Source organism: Dioscorea cayenensis, chromosome 5, assembly GCF_009730915.1.
Source record: "Dioscorea cayenensis subsp. rotundata cultivar TDr96_F1 chromosome 5, TDr96_F1_v2_PseudoChromosome.rev07_lg8_w22 25.fasta, whole genome shotgun sequence".
Classification (NCBI taxonomy): domain Eukaryota; kingdom Viridiplantae; phylum Streptophyta; class Magnoliopsida; order Dioscoreales; family Dioscoreaceae; genus Dioscorea; species Dioscorea cayenensis.
Window position 1 is genome coordinate 4774942 of NC_052475.1, and position 18759 is coordinate 4793700.

At 31.0% G+C, this 18759-nt stretch overlaps 1 protein-coding gene across 1 annotated transcript; it reads right to left on the reverse strand.

Annotated features, from left to right (window-relative positions):
* Nucleotides 1-17669: 17669 nt before the first annotated feature.
* LOC120259897 lies at nt 17670-18740 on the reverse strand. The gene has a single exon (XM_039267356.1). It carries the CDS (start codon nt 18738-18740, stop codon nt 17670-17672), a length of 1071 nt encoding a protein of 356 aa, XP_039123290.1.
* Between the last annotated feature and the right edge of the window lie 19 nt (nt 18741-18759).

Here is an 18759-nt window from a genome sequence, read left to right on the forward strand (position 1 = left end):
TAATTAAGTCAACTTAAGTTCGACTTGCTAAGTTATTTGTAAGGAAAGGTGTACATGCGCAAGCTCAGATTGCATCATGTCAAATATTCTCCAAAGCGCCAATGAAGACAATTCAGGAAAATCAACAAATAGCATGTAGCATTTATGATAGTCAATTTGATAGTGAAAAAATTCTTTCATGATAGATGAAATGGCACCACCTTAGTGCGGTGGTATAGCTGACATTTACTGCATTAATTTGAGAAGACGATGTGATTGTGGTGAGTTTCAAACAGTTCATTTTCCCTATCGTCATGTTCTTGCAACGTTCGCATACATTCATCTACATTGGTAGGCATATGTAAATAATGTTTATAGGCTTGAGACAATTTTTAATGTATATCATAAAGAGTTTCAACCAATGTCAATGAAAGATACTAGAACCCCTATAATGGTCCACGTCTATGTGTTGATCTTACAATGTGAAGACCACCTTCAAGGCACCCAAAATCCATCAGAATTCGTAATGAGATGGACATAAGGGAAAGTAGTCAGCCAAACCGTTGTGGTTTATGTCACAATGAAGGTTACAGTTTTCGAAATTGTCTGAATGCCGCTGGTCCAAGTCATATGTCGTAATGTAACCTAAATAATGTAATTGTTGAATCATTTTATAATATATGTAATTATTTTCGTCTATTCAAAATATAAACTGAGTTTGTTTTAGTTGTGGAAGTAATTTTTATATATTAAAATTTTTGGATGTTTTATATTTTATTATTATGAAAAAATATTAAAATTATTTAAATTATTAATAGTTTGTTAGAAATAATGAAATTAGAAATAAGAGAGTACAATTGGAAATAAAATAAGTTATAGGAAAATATTATCAAATTATAAGGGCTTCAATGTAATTTTTTTAATTTAAAAAACTAGTACGACACATGGTATTTTAAAAAATAAAATTTTAATATTAAAACACTAGTGAGACTCGTGGTTTAAAAAAAAATAAATTTAAAAAAACTAAAATTTAATATTAAAAAATAAAAATATCTATTTCCGTAAATAATTACATAAATGCCTATTTTGAATTAATTAAAAAAATCAATATTAAAAATAACCTATATTTTATATATTTTTCTGAACATCCGTTTCTATTTGCCAAATAAATAAAGAAATTTAATTTTTCACCTTAAAATAAAAAATATCATAAATCCTACAATGAATGCATAAAAGAAAAAAAAATTAATTACTATAATATTTTCTTTTTTTTCTTCTTCAGCTTAATTTATTATTTATAGTTTAATTTATTTCTTTTGAAAAATACTATACGTTATATAAAAAAAATAAATGAATTATTATGGTATTCTCCAACAAATCAATAAATTATATGTTCTAGATTTAATAATTTTTAAAATTAACCTATCAAATTAAACTCCAATGGCATTACTTTAGTTAAAAGCCCATGTGATAATTCCGGTGGGTAGTGTAATTAGAAGAGTCACTCAAAAACTCACTAGAAATAAGGAGCACACACACATAATCAAGCAAGAGAAAGAAGACACATAAGTTGATAACCCAATTTAGTACAACCTTGCCTACATCTAGGGGGCAAACCTGGAGAAACAATCCACTAAAAGAGATGATAGAATAAAGAGTAAAACTCTCTCTTTCTCACTCAAGACAAAGAATACCCTCTTAAGATTGCCGGATGTCCACTTTCCTCAACCCTCACCGAAGGGTCTCTTACTTGTGGCTCATCTTAAATCTTCAACCAGGATACCTTATATAGACACACCTACGTCCTTTAGATCATTCCTCTTTTAGAATTCTCCGCTGCTTCCTAACTTGGACACCTTCCAAAGTTAGATGTCGCAACATCCAGTTGCAACATTGTCCACCTTACTGAACATGATTGAGTTTTAGCCAGTTGCACCCGAATCTGCCACCTTCAACCTTCCCGTTTCGTTCAGTCCGCCTCATAGCAGTTGACTCGACCCGAGCTCCTCCTGCCTGCAGCTGCTTCTTTCCTCACGTCACTTCAGCAGGTCCCCTCTCCCGAGAGACGCGTCTACCAAGACACACTCAACCATCTCACCAAAAATGGTCACCGAAGATTTCTCGATCTTTTTTCCAAACTTGGTCCAAGTTTGGTCTTCCCAAATGATCTTCATTTGACTCATGGAAATATTGTTACTAAACTTGATCTCATCTCATCCAAGTTTAGCCTTCAAGCATGATCTTCAAATCTTCAATCAAATCTCAAGTCATCTTAAATCAATCTCCCACATGTGATTTGTCTCCTTAAATAACTCTACCCATAATTAGCTCTTAGATTTTCCTTCAAATTGTGTTGTTAAATATGGTCTTGATAATTATATTAGCTTGTCCTTGCCTGTCTTAGTTTGTGTCTTCAAATAGCTTCACACCAAATTAAGTTTCATGCAATCTTCATGATGGTCTTTTATTCTTGCCAACAATAGAATATTCCTCTCTTTAAGATAGATCTTTCCTAAAAGAAGTTCTACCAAAGATATAATTTATCATTCCGGATCTTACCAAGGATAGATCAAATCATGCCGAAAATAGAACTTACCTTTCTTGAAGAGATCCTTTTAACTTGATGCACTTTCCAAAATTAGTTGATCATTACATGAACCATTGAGAGGATTTTCTTCTAAACATGGTCTCCCATCATGATCTTCTAGCCCTCATATTTTCACATCATATGTCACCAAGCTTTAGCCACATCATCATCCTAGTTACTTCTCCTTTTTACCAAGTCATCATTGTCACGTCATCTTCTTTTGCCATATCACTTTTTGGCTTATCACATAATGCCAATATATGTCGTTAGACTTAACACCATGCAATATTTAGATGAAAAAATTGATTGCATTATGAAGCTCCCACACATAAAGAATTAACAGAAGTATCATAAATAATACCCAATCATACACTCTGCATTGTAAAATCTTGCCAAGATGCAATGCATAACGTCACGATTTTAAAAAAGGTTATGAGAAAATATGACACAATATTTGATAAAAAAATAAACATAATAGATAAATAAATAAATAAACTTATCTTAACTTTTTGAAACAAAAAAAAATTAAATATCATAAATTCTTCTTTAAATGATACGTATTTTTTATTTTTAAAATTTCTCGTATATCACCGAAATTTTCTCAATTTATTAATAAACAGTAAAAAATATATAAATATATTAAATGGAAATGATCAAATACACTTTTGCTATGTATACCTTTGACATGATAATATTGTTTAATATGCTTTTTCATATAAATTCTATCTCAAAATTCTTCACCACTGAAATCTGACTGGTAATCTTTGTTGGAAATTCATGCTATAGTACTTTTTATAATTGAATATGACCTTAAAAATTATTTATTATATAATTATAATATTTAAAAATTATTTAATTTTTATTATACAAAATAGTCATCAAATAGGTTTACCAATATAAAATGAATAATATCCCTACATATATTGCAGATACAATTGATCAGATGCATCCCTCATGAATATAAATTCAGCATCCAATGATATAATAATTTTTTTATTTATTTATTTGACAATAAAGCTGACGATTAAGCTGAAGATTAAGCATGCACCTCAAACCCTTAATGCTCATCTCCCTCATTTTGGGGGATTAGCATGCCTTGATAAAGAAATGATCTTTTTACCCCTTATAATACTATATTTATTTAAATTTTAATGATTTACATTATATAAATACATTGTATTTACATTGTGTTAGATGAAAATTAAGAAATAACATGATATACATTGTATTTATTTTTTTAATATTAGAATTATTTATATTTTAGTGATTTAAAATTAATTAAATTTGATATTTATTTATTTTAAATAAAAATAATTAAATTATATTCGTCAATTAAAATGTATAAATTTACAAATTTATTTAGAAAATGAATAACTCATTTTAAACTTTTTTTATAGAAATTGGGGCTATTTAATAATTATTTCTTTTACGAGATATATTATTTAATTAAAATATTAAAAGGTACAATAGTAATTTTATTAAAATTTTTTCCTATTCTCTATTCTATTCCTATCCACATTCCCTCTAACCAAACATTACTTTTGTTCCCTATTCCCAATCCCGCTTCCCTATTTATATTCCCATCCCTTTGCCCTTTTCCTTCCCTTTCCCCATCTCCCATATTCTCATTCTCTCCAACCAAATAGACCCTAAATGAAAAACACTTATCACCTATTAGTAAAAAAAAAGGAAAAAAAAACCATTTACAAAATATCACACAAATATATTAAATTAAACACATGATATTTAATATGCAAAAAAAAAAAGAAAAAAAGAAAATTGTTTGCACACACTTGCATATGTGGTAATGGTTAACATTCAAACATAAAAATGATTTACCCAGCTTTCAAAACATACCTTTTTTATAATTAATTAATTAACACTGAAAAAGTGTTACTGTTGGTTCATTGTTTGCTTTCTATTTTAAGTGACTTCATGCCAATGCAAAGCATAATTCAAAATCAGTAAGAAATAAATTGAACTATTCATAAGTTTGAACTTAGAGCATATATATACTCCAGTATATTTTATATTTAATTAAGCTACAAAGGTTGATAATTAGTATTTTAATTAAGATATTAATATGTTATTTTATTTTGGCCAGTTAAATTACATAGACTAATAAACAATTTATAATTCGGGTAAAACTAATTATAAAACTAATATATGATTTTTTTTTCATTACTTAATATGGCGTATATATAATAATTTTTAAAACTAATATATAAATTTGACTTGAATCACATTTTGATGATCATTTCTTTTTCTTTTCCCTTTCAACTTAATTTATTGTTTGTCTTGTAAATGTTCTAATAATAAATTATTAACTATTTTAGTATCTCCCAAAAACTTAATAATTCAATGGGTTTTATATTCAATAAATTTTTAAAACTAATATATTAAATTTATTTGAATGATATTTTAGGAGATACAAAATATTCTGATTGTAATAAGTAGGGAATGATTAATGGGGGAAAAATACATGAATTGGATTAAATTATACAAATAACTCTAAATCACACTATCTGCGTTGGAAAAAGAATTGTTTAGTTGAAATATATTATTTATCTCAATATTATCAATCTTATGATAAAATGAATATAATAATTAATTTTTTTATAAAATAAATAAAGCACTTTATTCACATCCACCTCCGATTCTCCCACAAGAGACTTCAATAGCATAAATAAATTTATTTTTAAAATTAAGAGAATTAAATATCATAAATTTGATTATGAATGATATGTATTTGTTATATATATATATATATATTATTACATGAGCTATTTATTATATGTATACTTTGAAAAAATTTGAAGTTTTTGCATATAAAAGTTTTTTTTGGGCACAATTGCACACCTATAGGGACTGGATATCGAATAAATAAATATAAAAATAATATATTAATAATTGGATGAAATTAACCAAAACAACCTTTTGGTTTTGATGTATACATCGAATATACTTTCCGAATACCGGCTTGTGTTGCCCTTGAGAACTTATTTAATATACTTCCTTTATAAGTTCAACCTCAAACAAATTTAATAAAAATACTTCAATAATTATAAAATCTATGATAAATTTTAATTTTTTTATGAATAAATTTATTAAATAAATATCGAAACATTCACATCTTTTTGGGCATCTAATGTTTGAAAAACATTACTTATTTTTGTAAAATTTTGTTTAATATTTATTTTAAAGGAAATATTTTACACAAACAAGCAAACAACAAAAAATACTTAATTATTATAAAATTTTAGTATTTTATGTTTCAATCATAATTTAATGTTGATCTTTTAATCAATTTATGCTTTATAAATAAAATCTTATTATTTTAGTATCCTCCAACAATTCTCTAATCCATTCCATGATGTTTTAAATTTAATAATTTATAAAATTAAGATATCAAATTGAATTTAAATCAAGTAATTTTACTCGTAAAATCTCATGGAATATTTAGAGAAAGAGTAATGCTATATAGAGCGAAGCAACCACACGAATCAGCCACACGATTGATGTGGCTGGTGACGTAGCTGCTTCGCTTTAATTTTTTTTTTGTTTATTTTTTAAATTAAAAAAATAAACATGAAAAAGGGGTTTAGGGTTTCATTTGTCTGTGCCACCGCTCCCCCTCCTCTCTCATGCGACATGAGACCCCGGCCACCGCGTCTCCCTCCTCTCTTATGCGGCACGAGACCCCGGCCGCCGCTCCCCCTCCTCTCTCATGGGGTACGAGACCCCGGCAGCCGCTCCCCTCTCTTCTGCACCCTCGCTCTTAGCCGCTACTTCCGGTCGCCGCCTCTCTCTCATTTGGGTTTGAAGAGAAACTAGGGCACAGGTTGGTGGTGCACAAGAGAGAGAGCGGCGGCCGAATCGGTGGTGCACGAGAAGCTAAGGAACGAGATTGGTGGTGTACGAGAAGCTTTCCTCCCCCGCTCCCGCTTCCCCTCTCTCTCTCTCTCTCTCTCTCTCTCTCTCTCGTGGCTGGTTCTCTGAAATTCTTGGAAAAATAGCCCGGCTCGCCTTGAAATTAGGTACAGAGGCAATGATGCCCTAAAAATTTCTCTCCTGCCCTCGTCTCTCTACAAAGATGGCATAGTAGCTTGGATGGCCTCGTAGGCAACCGTTACTCTTATTGTTGTAGAGGGAGGGGGGAGGATGGGAGAAAATCATTACTGTTGAATCTGAGCCTCTGTTTTGATTCTATTGCTTGATATTTTATATATATTCAGCAGGAATCATTTTGTTGCATCATGTATTTCTTTCTGTCGATGTGGCTGGTTAGTGTGGTTGCTTCACTCTACATAGCATTACTCTTACCATTTAGTAATGATGTTCTTGTGGCCATGATGATTTTGCCCTATAAAAGAGTATAGAGATTGGGTGGCGTGGAAACTTTAGTTGCAACCCTTGATTCATGTTTATCCATGTGAAAGAATAGAGGGGCAAGATCTAAGCCTTTGATGAAATATGAACTTGTTTTCTGAATTTTTTCTGTAATGTCAATGTACTTGAAGGCATCAATCATTACTTCTACTTTCTTTTGTATTTTGGTGTCCATTATGTGGTGTTTTTCTGAGACAATACTTCTTTGGCTTCACCAAGATCCACATGTCTCTAAAATGGCTGCAGTTTACTTGAAGTATTTCATTCCAGGAATTTTTGCTTATGGATACCTGCGGTGTGGTTTGAGGTTTCTGCAAGCATAGTCAAATGGTCATCCCACTAGTGGTTTGTTCTGCAGTGTGGTTTGAGGTTTCTATGTCCCTTTGGATTTCATGCTTCATGCTGGCATATATATCAAGTTCTCAGATTAATTTAGGCACACTTGGTGAGGATTTTCAGTTGAATCATTCCATCATGTTCTTCCCTACATGAAGTTAGCTCTTCGATCTGCACTAATGGTTTGGTTAGTATCAATTTTTTTCTTTTCTTTTTTTCTAATTGAACCATATCCACAACTATCATCACTTTTTTAATTGATTTGATTCATGTAAAATTCCAGCTTGGAGTATTGGGCCTTTGAGTTCTTGGTTCTATTAGTAGGATTACTCAGATGTATATATGCGTATTATATTGTTCTTTTCTTTAAACTATTGGTGATAATAAATTTTGAAGCATTGTTGCAGAGAAATGTTGGCATTTATGATGTTAATCAATGTGAAGTTTTAGACCATGTCACTTAGCAATCTCTTCTTCTTTAGCTTGTCATTCATTCTAACTTGTTCCATTTGGCTCATGTACTATTTTATTGCTCATTTGTTGCAGAGAAATGCTTTTAATTACTAGGAGTTTCTTAGCCATGGTCTACATGATGTATGTTAATTGGATAAGTAGAAGCAGCTTTTTATTGATTCCATTGATTAGTGTCTGCTTGGTGATGACCTTCTTTGTGTGCTATTATTGTTTATTAAAACTTACCGAACATTTTATTATGTAGATTGAGACTGAAATCCTACTATATTTAATGTTTTCTTTATTGCTCACTTGGTTGGGGACCAGATAGAGACATATATATATATATATATATTAATGAGATTCTTGTGAACTTAAATTTTTGTTCACAGATATTCTAGGAGACAAATTGTTCATTTTGACATGGGAACAAGAAGAAAGAATGGTCCAATTTCATTTAATAGTTTCTGTTGTACACTGCATTATGTATTTCAGTTATATGCTGAAATGATTATAGATGAAAAAGATTGAATTCATGAATGAGAAAATGGTGCACTTTTTTATTCTTGCAGTTCTGGTGGGAGGTGTATCTTTGTAGAATATACAGACAAAGTCAGAGAGATTGCTAAGTGACATGGTCTGAAACTTCATATTGATGGAGCTCGCATTTTCAATGCCTCAATTGTGAGTCTCACTGTTTATCTTTCTTAATGAACATGGTTTATAATATTTCCTTCATATTTAATTTGTGTGGTGGTGTTCATTACAGGCTCTGGGAGTTCTTGTTCATCAGCTTGTCCAAGCTGCAGACTCAGTTTCGGCACCATTACTGATCTTGAGGTCTTATCTTCATTTCAGTATGCTGATATTTATTTGGTTTGTAATACTGTGAATCATTCAAGTGTGTTTGTCGAAAAGGATTAGGCGCTCCTGTTGGATCAGTCATTGTTATATGTGTTGTAATCATCAATCTCTCAGGACGAAATGGAAGAAACTGGACTTGCCCACTAATGATGAAACATGGCATATGATCATTTAAATTCCATTATTTTGTTTGTCTTGTTTATGTGTTGTAATCATCACTCTATCAGATTGTTTACAAGTGTTATAATCAGCAGATATCGAAGATTTTTTAAATAAAAGCCATGTGATAATGTCAACATTTTGTTCTTGTTTTAAGCATCAAAATGATGCAGTTCTATCAGGTAGAGAGAGAGAGAGAGAGAGATGGCTATCTATACTTGTGGGATCAATGAGACCATTGTTGCAGCACCTTTCTTTCTAAAATGTTAACAAAAGAAGAGCAGATTAAGCCATATGCCTACCCTACACATGACCTGTTTGTGCCTAGCTTGGATGTTTGTCAGACATAAAAGTGATGCCCATTAAGATACTTCAATGAGTTTCCATGATAAACAAACAACAAAAATAACTAGAGGATTGCTCAATTCTCAACAAACTAGTTGTTCCAATAATCAATTAGAATGGTTGCTCCAAATTCTGCATAGAATGGTAGTGATTCCTTGACTTGAGCATTCTTCAAGTAAAGCAACTGCATGTACACACATTTAACACAATCAGTGACAAGTATAATCTGCTGTTTGTATAGTCCATGGGTTTTGCTGAATTCTCGTGTTAGTTGTTTGAGTTCAAGGGGATTATTTGTAAGCACATTTGCAAAGTGCTTATTGAGAAGAATGTGAAAGACATTCCTTCTAGGTATATTTTACCACGATGGAGGAAGGACATCAAACGCATGCATACATATGTACAAAACTGTTATGATGACCCACAAACCAGTGAGGGGAAACTACGGTATAATAAATTGTGCTCTTATTTTACTAAAGCCGCAGAACTTGGAGTAGAGTCAAATGACAAGTACAACTTGTTGATGAATTATGTAGATGAGGCAATTGAGAAGTTGATGGACACCACAACTTGTAAGGAAAAGTTTACACCTATGTTGTCGGAGGCGACTATTGTGCCACACCAAAAATTTCTCACTCCTTTGAAGGTGCGGAGTAAGGGTCGTCCACTATCAAAAAGGAAGAAGTCAAAAGTTGAAGAAATAATAATCAAAAACAAGAAAGAGATATTTTTATGTAGTATCATATTCATTACTTCCTCTCATTTTTTTTTGATGATTTTTTTTTGAGTGTATAACATCCATGTTATTATTGGCAGAAGGCACAAACAAAGGGAGATGCATCAGCTCAAAAATTTACACAAGATGATTATTGCACACAAGAGAGCGTGGTAATTCTCTTGTAATTATCATTAATGTCCAAATTAAGAATTTCAATCATTTAATTTCAAATGATGATTTGTTGGACTATAATCTCTTTTCTTAGGTGAATTCAAATTCTTTATCGATCAATCTGGACATGCATCATAGTTCTTCTTTAGGTTTTGCAAGCCAGTGCAATGATTTCTGATCAAGGTGAGTTGCACTTTGTATTTGTGGGTCGTGCTCTTGTGCTTGTAGAAAAGCTGGGATTTGCCTTGTTTTTTTATGTTAGATTTATACTTACAATTTTCAAATGTTGCAGTTGCGGCAGAGGGATATGCATGCAGACCCAAGTTTGTATACAACAAAGGTGAAGGGCATCTTGAGTTGTTTTCTCATTCTATATTATTCTTACCTTGATGACTATTGAATGGTAAGACAGAAGTATTAATGAGCTCACTGTTATTACTAGAAACAACCAAAATTTCCATGCCATATAGTATAACTTTGATTTCTTATTGATATGATTTTTCTATACAATTTTGCGAAATATGTGCTATCGCCAACGAGATTGTTCATGTCTGAGAGTATTTAGCCTATAGTTGTTGCCTGGGATAAATATAGTAGCATGCATGTGTGAGATAGATTTAATAATTCATGTTGATAATATCGTTCACAGCTTATATTATGCATGGTACAATAATCAAAACATTTTCATTGTATAGAGCGCTTAATCCCCTTTTGAATAGAGAATTCAACCATTCATTATTCTCAATGTTATAGTCCACCATAATCTTCAAGTATGTGTCTTCGAACTCTTGAATATCCAATGCTTCATACGTGATGCGTTTCAAAATCTTCTTGATTGCTTTGTATTCATTTAAACCTCCAAGCTTCTCGGGGACCTTCTTCATGATATGCCAAAGGCAAAGGCGGTGATAGAAATTTGGAAAAACTAATCTAACTGCACCCTGAATAGCCATACATTAGTCTGTAATAATTGCTTTAGGAGCCTTGCCTGACATATACTCCAGCCAAGTTTTAAAGAGCCAAACATATGTTTCTGTATCTTCCTTCGACAATAAGCCACACCCAAACAATACTGTCTATCCATGATGATTAACACCGACAAACGGAGCAAATGGCATGTCATACTTATTCGTCACGTATGTTGTATCAAAGGAAATTACATCACCAAATGCTTCATAAGCCGCTATAGACCTCGCATCCGCCCAGAAAACATTTCTCAGACGACCTTCCTCATCCATGTCAATCAAATGGAAAAAATTTGTGTTTCTTTGTTGCATGCGAGAGAAATATTTTCCAAGTGCCACGGCATCTCCAACGCCAAGCTTAAATTACCTTGCTTTTCGCAATATAATTCCTACAATCTTTCTCAGTGTATGTTAAATTTTCATAACCCCCACTTTCAACCGCTAGGGAATGAAAATTTTTGCTTAGGATTATCCCTGCTTGGTCGTTTAATTCAAGCCTTCTTTTCACATATGCATCAATTTTTTTATTGCACTTTTGGAAACGAGCTTTTTGTGGGCTAAGTGCATGATTGTGATCCAAATTAACACTAGAAATGGTAAATCACCCATCATTGCCAACAATGACATTAATCTTCGCCGGACAATTTACTTTGGTGGATAGTCTTGGGTTGAAGAAGTTTTTTGAAATAGATATTCGTTTGCCACCTCTTGCACATGCTAGCGTGTAATATTTCAATTTTCCATCATCATCTAATCTCGTGCTTTTTTTGATGATGCCAAACCCTTCACGCCGCTCATATTGGCAATACAACTTATACACTTCTTCTCCATAATCAAGCATCATACCTGCCCCCGGCACAATACTTTCAACTAAATCCAAATCTACCGGTTTTTCTCTGGCATGTTCTTCATAACTTAAACATCCAACTTCTACATTATCTTTTCCTTGCTCAGAACACCCAAGTGCCACTTCTTCCATGTTCTTGCTTTAGGTATATGTCTAAACACAAATTAGACAAATGTTTAGAAAACATGAAACAAATCTTTAAGTATATGTCTAAACAAAACCTTTCATTGGATCATTCATACAAATACAAAAATTCCTGGAAATTTAATCTTCCTAACTTAGTAATGAAACCAAAAGAAAACACAATAAAACAAAAATGTTAATTCTATAAAAACAAAAGAAATTTAGTAGCATAGCACATACACATACAAATAATCAAACATTCTTTTTTTTTTTAATTTAAATCATAAACAAATTCAAGAACAATCAATGTTAAACCCAAACAAATATAATGATGCTTAAATCAAGAACCTCTACTCCAATTAACTCAACATAAATGTCCAATCCTCACTAATCGGACTAATATCCATCTCAAGAAAAATTAATAAAAATAAATCCAAATTACAACAATAAATTTCTATAATCTTTCATAAATATCCATCTCAATTAACAAAAAAACAAAAAAAAAAACATACCTTTGTGGGATTTGGACTTAGAACTCAATTAAGTCAAGAGTCAAACTGTTACTCTAACCCTAAACTTAAATAATGAAAACTGAAAATCAGAAAATATGGAAAATAACAGGTTTGTGTCTGTCAACCTAGTTTAAGTTTTGGTTTTCTTTTCCTTGGCCCTAGTCTGTGAAGGTATTGATGAATGTCTTGATTGAAAGCTGTCTCACTTAGTGGCATTGGCACTAACACAGAGTCTCATTGTCAAGGGAAAAGTTCAAGGACTACAATTCATGCAAAATTAATTGGTTCTATCAACTGGACCACAAAAATATCCATCTATAATCTTTCATAAATATCCATCTCAATTAACAAAAAAAAAAAAAAACATACCTTTGTGAGATTCTCACAGCGGGGGTGTTGCGGCCGGGAGCACGGGTGCTGGACAGAGGGGTGCGGTTACCGGGGACTCGTGCCACAAGAGAGAGGGAAGAGGTGTCGGGAGGGGGGGTGTAGGAGAGAGGGAAGCAGCGTCGGGAGTAGCGTCGAGAGCAGTGTCGGGACCGGGCTGGAGCGAGGGTGCTGGACTGGTTCGTGTGGCTGCCGGGGACTCGTGCTGCAAAAGAGAGAAAAACGGCGGCCGAGAAAGCGATGCAGGAGAGAGGGAAACAGCACCGGGAGCTGGGTGAAGTGGCGCCGGGAGCAGCATCGGGAGCGGTGTCGGGAGTGGGCTGGAGCAAGGGTGTTGGACTGGTTCGTGTGGCTGCCGGGGACTTGTGCCTCAAGAGAGAGGAAAACGGTGGCCGGGAGAGCGATGCAGGAGAGAGGGAAACGGAGCCAGGAGTTGGGTTGCAGGAGAGAACGAAGACGAGAGAGAGAGAAAGAGGACTTTTTCCTCTTTTTGCGTTTCATGTTTATTTTTTTAATTTAAAAAAATAAAAAAATAAAAAAAATTTAAAGCGAAGCAGCCACGTCACCAGCCACATCAGTCGTGTGGCTGGTTCGTGTGGTTGCTTCGCTTTGTATAGCATTACTCTTAGAGAAAAGAATAATTTTATTAAAAAACACCCATATATAAAGAATTGATGGAAATAATACAATAATACATTGAATCACACACTATACATGAGAAAAAAATACTTCAAAAATTGTAACGCAACAATCACAATTTTATGAATGGTGTAACAAAATATATGTGGTAGTGACTTAGATGCATCACACACACAAAATAAATAAATAAATAAATAAATGCATTTAATTTGTTAAAACAATACAGAATTATACATCATAAATTCTACTTCAAATGGTATGCATTTTTCATTTATAAGATTACTTATTTGTCATTGATATTTTTTTTATTGTATACATTTCATCAATTAAAAATAGATAAATAATAAGAAATATAAATAATAAATTAATAGCTTATGAAAATTGACTTTGATATATAATATAATATTCACATGATACTATTTTTTTAATATATATATATATATATATATATATTCAATCTCCAAATTCTCGAGCAATACTTTTTCTTGGATATGTGGCTATAATTAAGTGAAATTCATACAGTATTATTTTTTATAATTGAATATAACTTTAGCATACAATTTTAATATTTAAAAATTGTTTAATTTTTATTTGAAAAATGCCCATCACTTAGAGTTACAAATACAAAACTAAAGAGATCTTTGCATATATTGCAAATATAATTGATTAATTAACTGCAGCCTGGAGGAATAAATAAAAAAAATTTCCAAAAAAAACCCTAATGCTATTACATGTTTGAGCAAGAGGGATCATTTTTCTATTTGTTTTCAGAATACGTCATTTCACCTATCAATGAGAAAAAAACCATTAACAATATTAAGGCTTTTTTATTTGGAAGGTGTAAAATCATCTATTCATTTTAAAACTTTAGTATTAGATGTAAACAAATATAAGTTTTTGTTTTCGAAGCTAACTTAATTTAAAATATAAGTCTATTTTTAATATTTTTAAAATTGCTTTTGAATATTTTAGTTTCTTTTTTTATAATGTTTAAAATTATAACTATATTTTTATTTTTTAAGCATTTTTAATTAATTTTATTGAACTCTTAAGGAAAAAATGTTCAATTAAAAACAGTGGGATGAGCGTTGCTTTAAGGGATGGGGATCCCATGCTCAATCTCGACATAATATTCACTGTACAATCCATCGAGGGCGTTTAGATCCTGGATTTGATCCTTGGGAGTGGGAATCACAAGCACCTATGCATCCCACTCCCATGTTTGGGTTAGGGTAATGGGAGTCCCATTGCTTTGATGAATCGTTGGAGGGGATTCGAGGGTAATGGGATTCATGAGAGGGGTAATAAGGTGTAATACCCATAATACTTCTATCTTTACATTTAATTAATATAATTAATTAATAAATTTAATTATATTAATTTAAAATAATTAATAATTAAAGAATAATGATATTTAAATTATTTTATAAGTCAATTTTTTATTTTTGTTAATTAATTATATGTTAATAAAAAAATTTTTACTTCAAATGATTAAGTATAATAATTTAAATTATAATAACATATTTACATATTGATTAACATAATAAAATAATTTAAACATCATTATTTTTTAACTATAACTATTTTAATTATTATAATTAAATATATTAATTAAATATGTGAATTAACTATATTAAGTTTAAATATTTAATTATAATAAATTAAAGTAAATAATTATATTCAAAAAATTTAATAATAAATAATGTTAAATATTTATTATTAAATACAATTTATTATTTTATACAAATAATTCTATTTACACGAAAGGGTATAAATGTAATTTTTATCCTATCTCTCTCTTACTTTTTCCTATTCCTAACTCTCATTCCCTCCAACCAAACAAATTCATCTCATTATGCTCCCTTTGCCCCTATTTTTATTCCCATTCGTCCTCTCTTCACATTCCTCCCTTCCCATTCCTATTCCGCAATCCAAACGGGTCCACTGATAGAACTGCTAAACACAAAATTAGTAACTAATAAATTAATATAATAAATAATTTACTTTTTATTTTTATCCATAACCATGCAATTTATATGTTTTTTAAAATAAAATGTTAACTAGTATCCTCCAACAGCTCAATAAATCAGATATTTCATTTTTTATATTTAATAATTTATAAAATTAATATGGAAAATTCACTTGAGTTATATTTGCATTTGGAAAAAAAAAATTATTGTGATAAATAGTCAGTTATTGATGGGGAAAATAGATGAATTAGTGGAAGCCACACAAATAATACCCTATCACATAATCTACATTGAGACAATTCTCTGAAGTTGCAATGTATTATCTTCCCCATTTTTGTTAATGATGTAACAAAATGATCACCCTCCACTAATGCAATTGATGAGATCTTGGATAACTAAGACACACATAACTTACCAATTAATTAATTTTAAAAAAATACATATCATAGATCTTAATTTGAATGATATGCACTTGTTATTTACAAATTTTTTTTCTTATATATGAACTACGGTATAGTTTGCATATATATTTTGATAGCACTCAAATTATTTGTACATTACGGTTTTTCTATATTGTTTTGCATTTGTACACCTTTTGTCAAATAGGTATAGAAAAAATGAATATAAAATAATGATAATAACTTATTACCTGAAAATGAAATTGATCAAATAAACTTTATATGTGTGTGTATATATATATATATGTTACATAAAACTCTGTGTGTGTAAATTTTGTTTATACACCTTATAATTTTTTTTATGCTTGTTTACCGATTTGACCAAAAGTCAACTAACATTTTTTTTTTCAAAAAGAAATACAAGTATGCTTTATCTCTTTTCTTCTTCATCTTCAAAAATAAAATAAAATAAATACATAAATAAGATAAAAATAAAAAGATAGGATAAAATTCATAAAATTTAACTTCTAATTTATATGAATAAATAAAAACATTTTATAAAGAAAAATAAATAAACATGATTTTTACAATGACATATTGATAGTTACCCACTTTCAATTTTCTTTTATTTTATATCATCCGTTTTATAAAATATATTTAATATTATTTTCTTCATGACTAAAATACCTTTACATAATCAATTTTTAGATGGGTTTTTTGAAAGTATACCCTTGAATATTTTTAAAATTGCATAAATACCATTGAATAAAACATAATTACATATATACCCCTGAATAATATGTATAATTGTATATATACCCCTGATGTTAAAATTTTGTCAACTAACGAACAACTAATATGTAAAATGACCGTTATACCCTTTGCATATATACTCTGAAAACTTTTTCATTATAAATTTACAAATACCCCCTTTAAAAATCTAAAATTTAAAATAATTAAAAATTACTTTTAAATTACAAATATAAACTCTAACTTAAAAACTATTATTTGCACTTTAAAATATACCCCAAAATTTTAGTTGTATTAAATTTATTTATCAAACCTAACCAAATAATCTAAACAAATTTTAATCATTACAAAAACTTGGATTATGAATGCACCTTTAAATAACACATTCACATATCCAATATCCACATATCACCTATAACACATTTACAAATGCATCCTTAATTATCATAAAATCAACATATTTAGAAAATGAATTTTAGTATATCAATATCTTCAAAAAAACATTTACAAATATATTAATATGTTCACAAGCTTACAAATACATCAACATCTCTACATGTTCATAAATTGATATTAATACATCAACAAGTCCACATGCTCACAAAATAATATTTGCTAATACAACATCTCCATATGTTCACAAAATGATATTTGCAAATACATCAACACCTCCACATGTTCACAAAATGATGTTTAGTACATCAACTTCTTCACATGTTCACAAAATGATGTTTAGTACATCAACATCTCCAAACCTTCAAAAATTACAAAAAACATATTATTTCAAATATAAAGACCATGAAGAAATTTAGGCATCAAAAGAAAAGAAATATAATAAGAAAAGAAACTATCGATATGAACAATTCATACCTTAATATTCTCTTAACCATGGATTTCATCATTTGTTGGAGTAGTTGTAGGCCTTTCCCTTCCCCTTCCTCTGAAATTAAGATTCATCTCCATTAGCAACTCAATAAATAATTTATTGGAAAAAAAAGACTAATGATGATATTTTTTTTACCTTCCTCGATAATTGCTTGTTGATGGATTTATTTCCTCTGGAGTTTGCCATGCCCTTTAATCTTCTGGTTCTTTACATGATCTTTCTTGATGACCAAATCCACCACATTTAGCACATTTATGTCTACCAGACTTTATCTCATCTGCAGCCCTTATCCTATTTTTCTTGGGTCTACCGGGTGGTCTTCTTGACAATGGAGGAAGTAAAGCATTCACTTGACTATTAGTAGTCCATTGGTTGATGTCGGGCATAGGACCAATCTCCAAGCTATAGGCAACCCTAATTTTTTCTGATGAAAAATATAAATCAACATATTCTTCCCATTTTGCACCTCTAATGCTGAGGATGAATACTAACGCATGTACACAAGGGATTCCAGAAACTTGCCATTTTGTACAACTACATGTTCGGTCATTCAACACAACCTCACACCTATGTCCTCTGTAAGAGACCTCAGCCTTTGAATCAGATGACCGTTGCACCTCATATGCTGCCAATCCCTTGGACATGTTGCTTACATATTTCTTCATAGGTGGCACAATACTATCCTTCCATTTTGTTGCCATTCTCCTCCTCTTGTCCATATTCACCATTATTTTCTGTATTATTGTGTCAAGAAGATTCAAAACAGGCCTTTCCCTAGCCTCTACAACCCATGCATTGAAAGACTCAGAGATGTTATTTGTGATGTAATTACATATGCAAGCAGTACTAAATTGCGATCTACTCCATATCTCCGGTTTCTTCCCTAAGTCTGCTAGCCAGTTATAAGCTCTAATATTAACTGACTTGATGTCTTTTATGGCTATATTGTTACCTCCAATTGTATATGATCTTGCAGCTGCCCAAACGCTTCTTCGTAGACTTTCTCCACGTAATTTCTTCTTAAATTTTTTATACATGTGTTTCACACTTACTCTATGCTCCACAGCTGGATGAACCCTGCAAATTGCTTCTTCAAGATCCTTCTGCCTATCAGATGCAAGTACCAAACCATTAGGCAAACCTATTGCCTCATATAAGCCATTCAAGAACCATGTCCAGGATTCAATATTTTCTGACTCTAGTATGCCATATGCAACTGGAAAGAGTTGATTATATCCATCTATAACACTAGCTGAAGCCATCACACCTTTGTATTTGCCT

Excerpts from the sequence above, each read along its gene's own strand:
- LOC120259897 (XM_039267356.1), bottom strand. The coding sequence starts at position 18,740 with ATGGCTTCAGCTAGTGTTATAGATGGATATAATCAACTCTTTCCAGTT.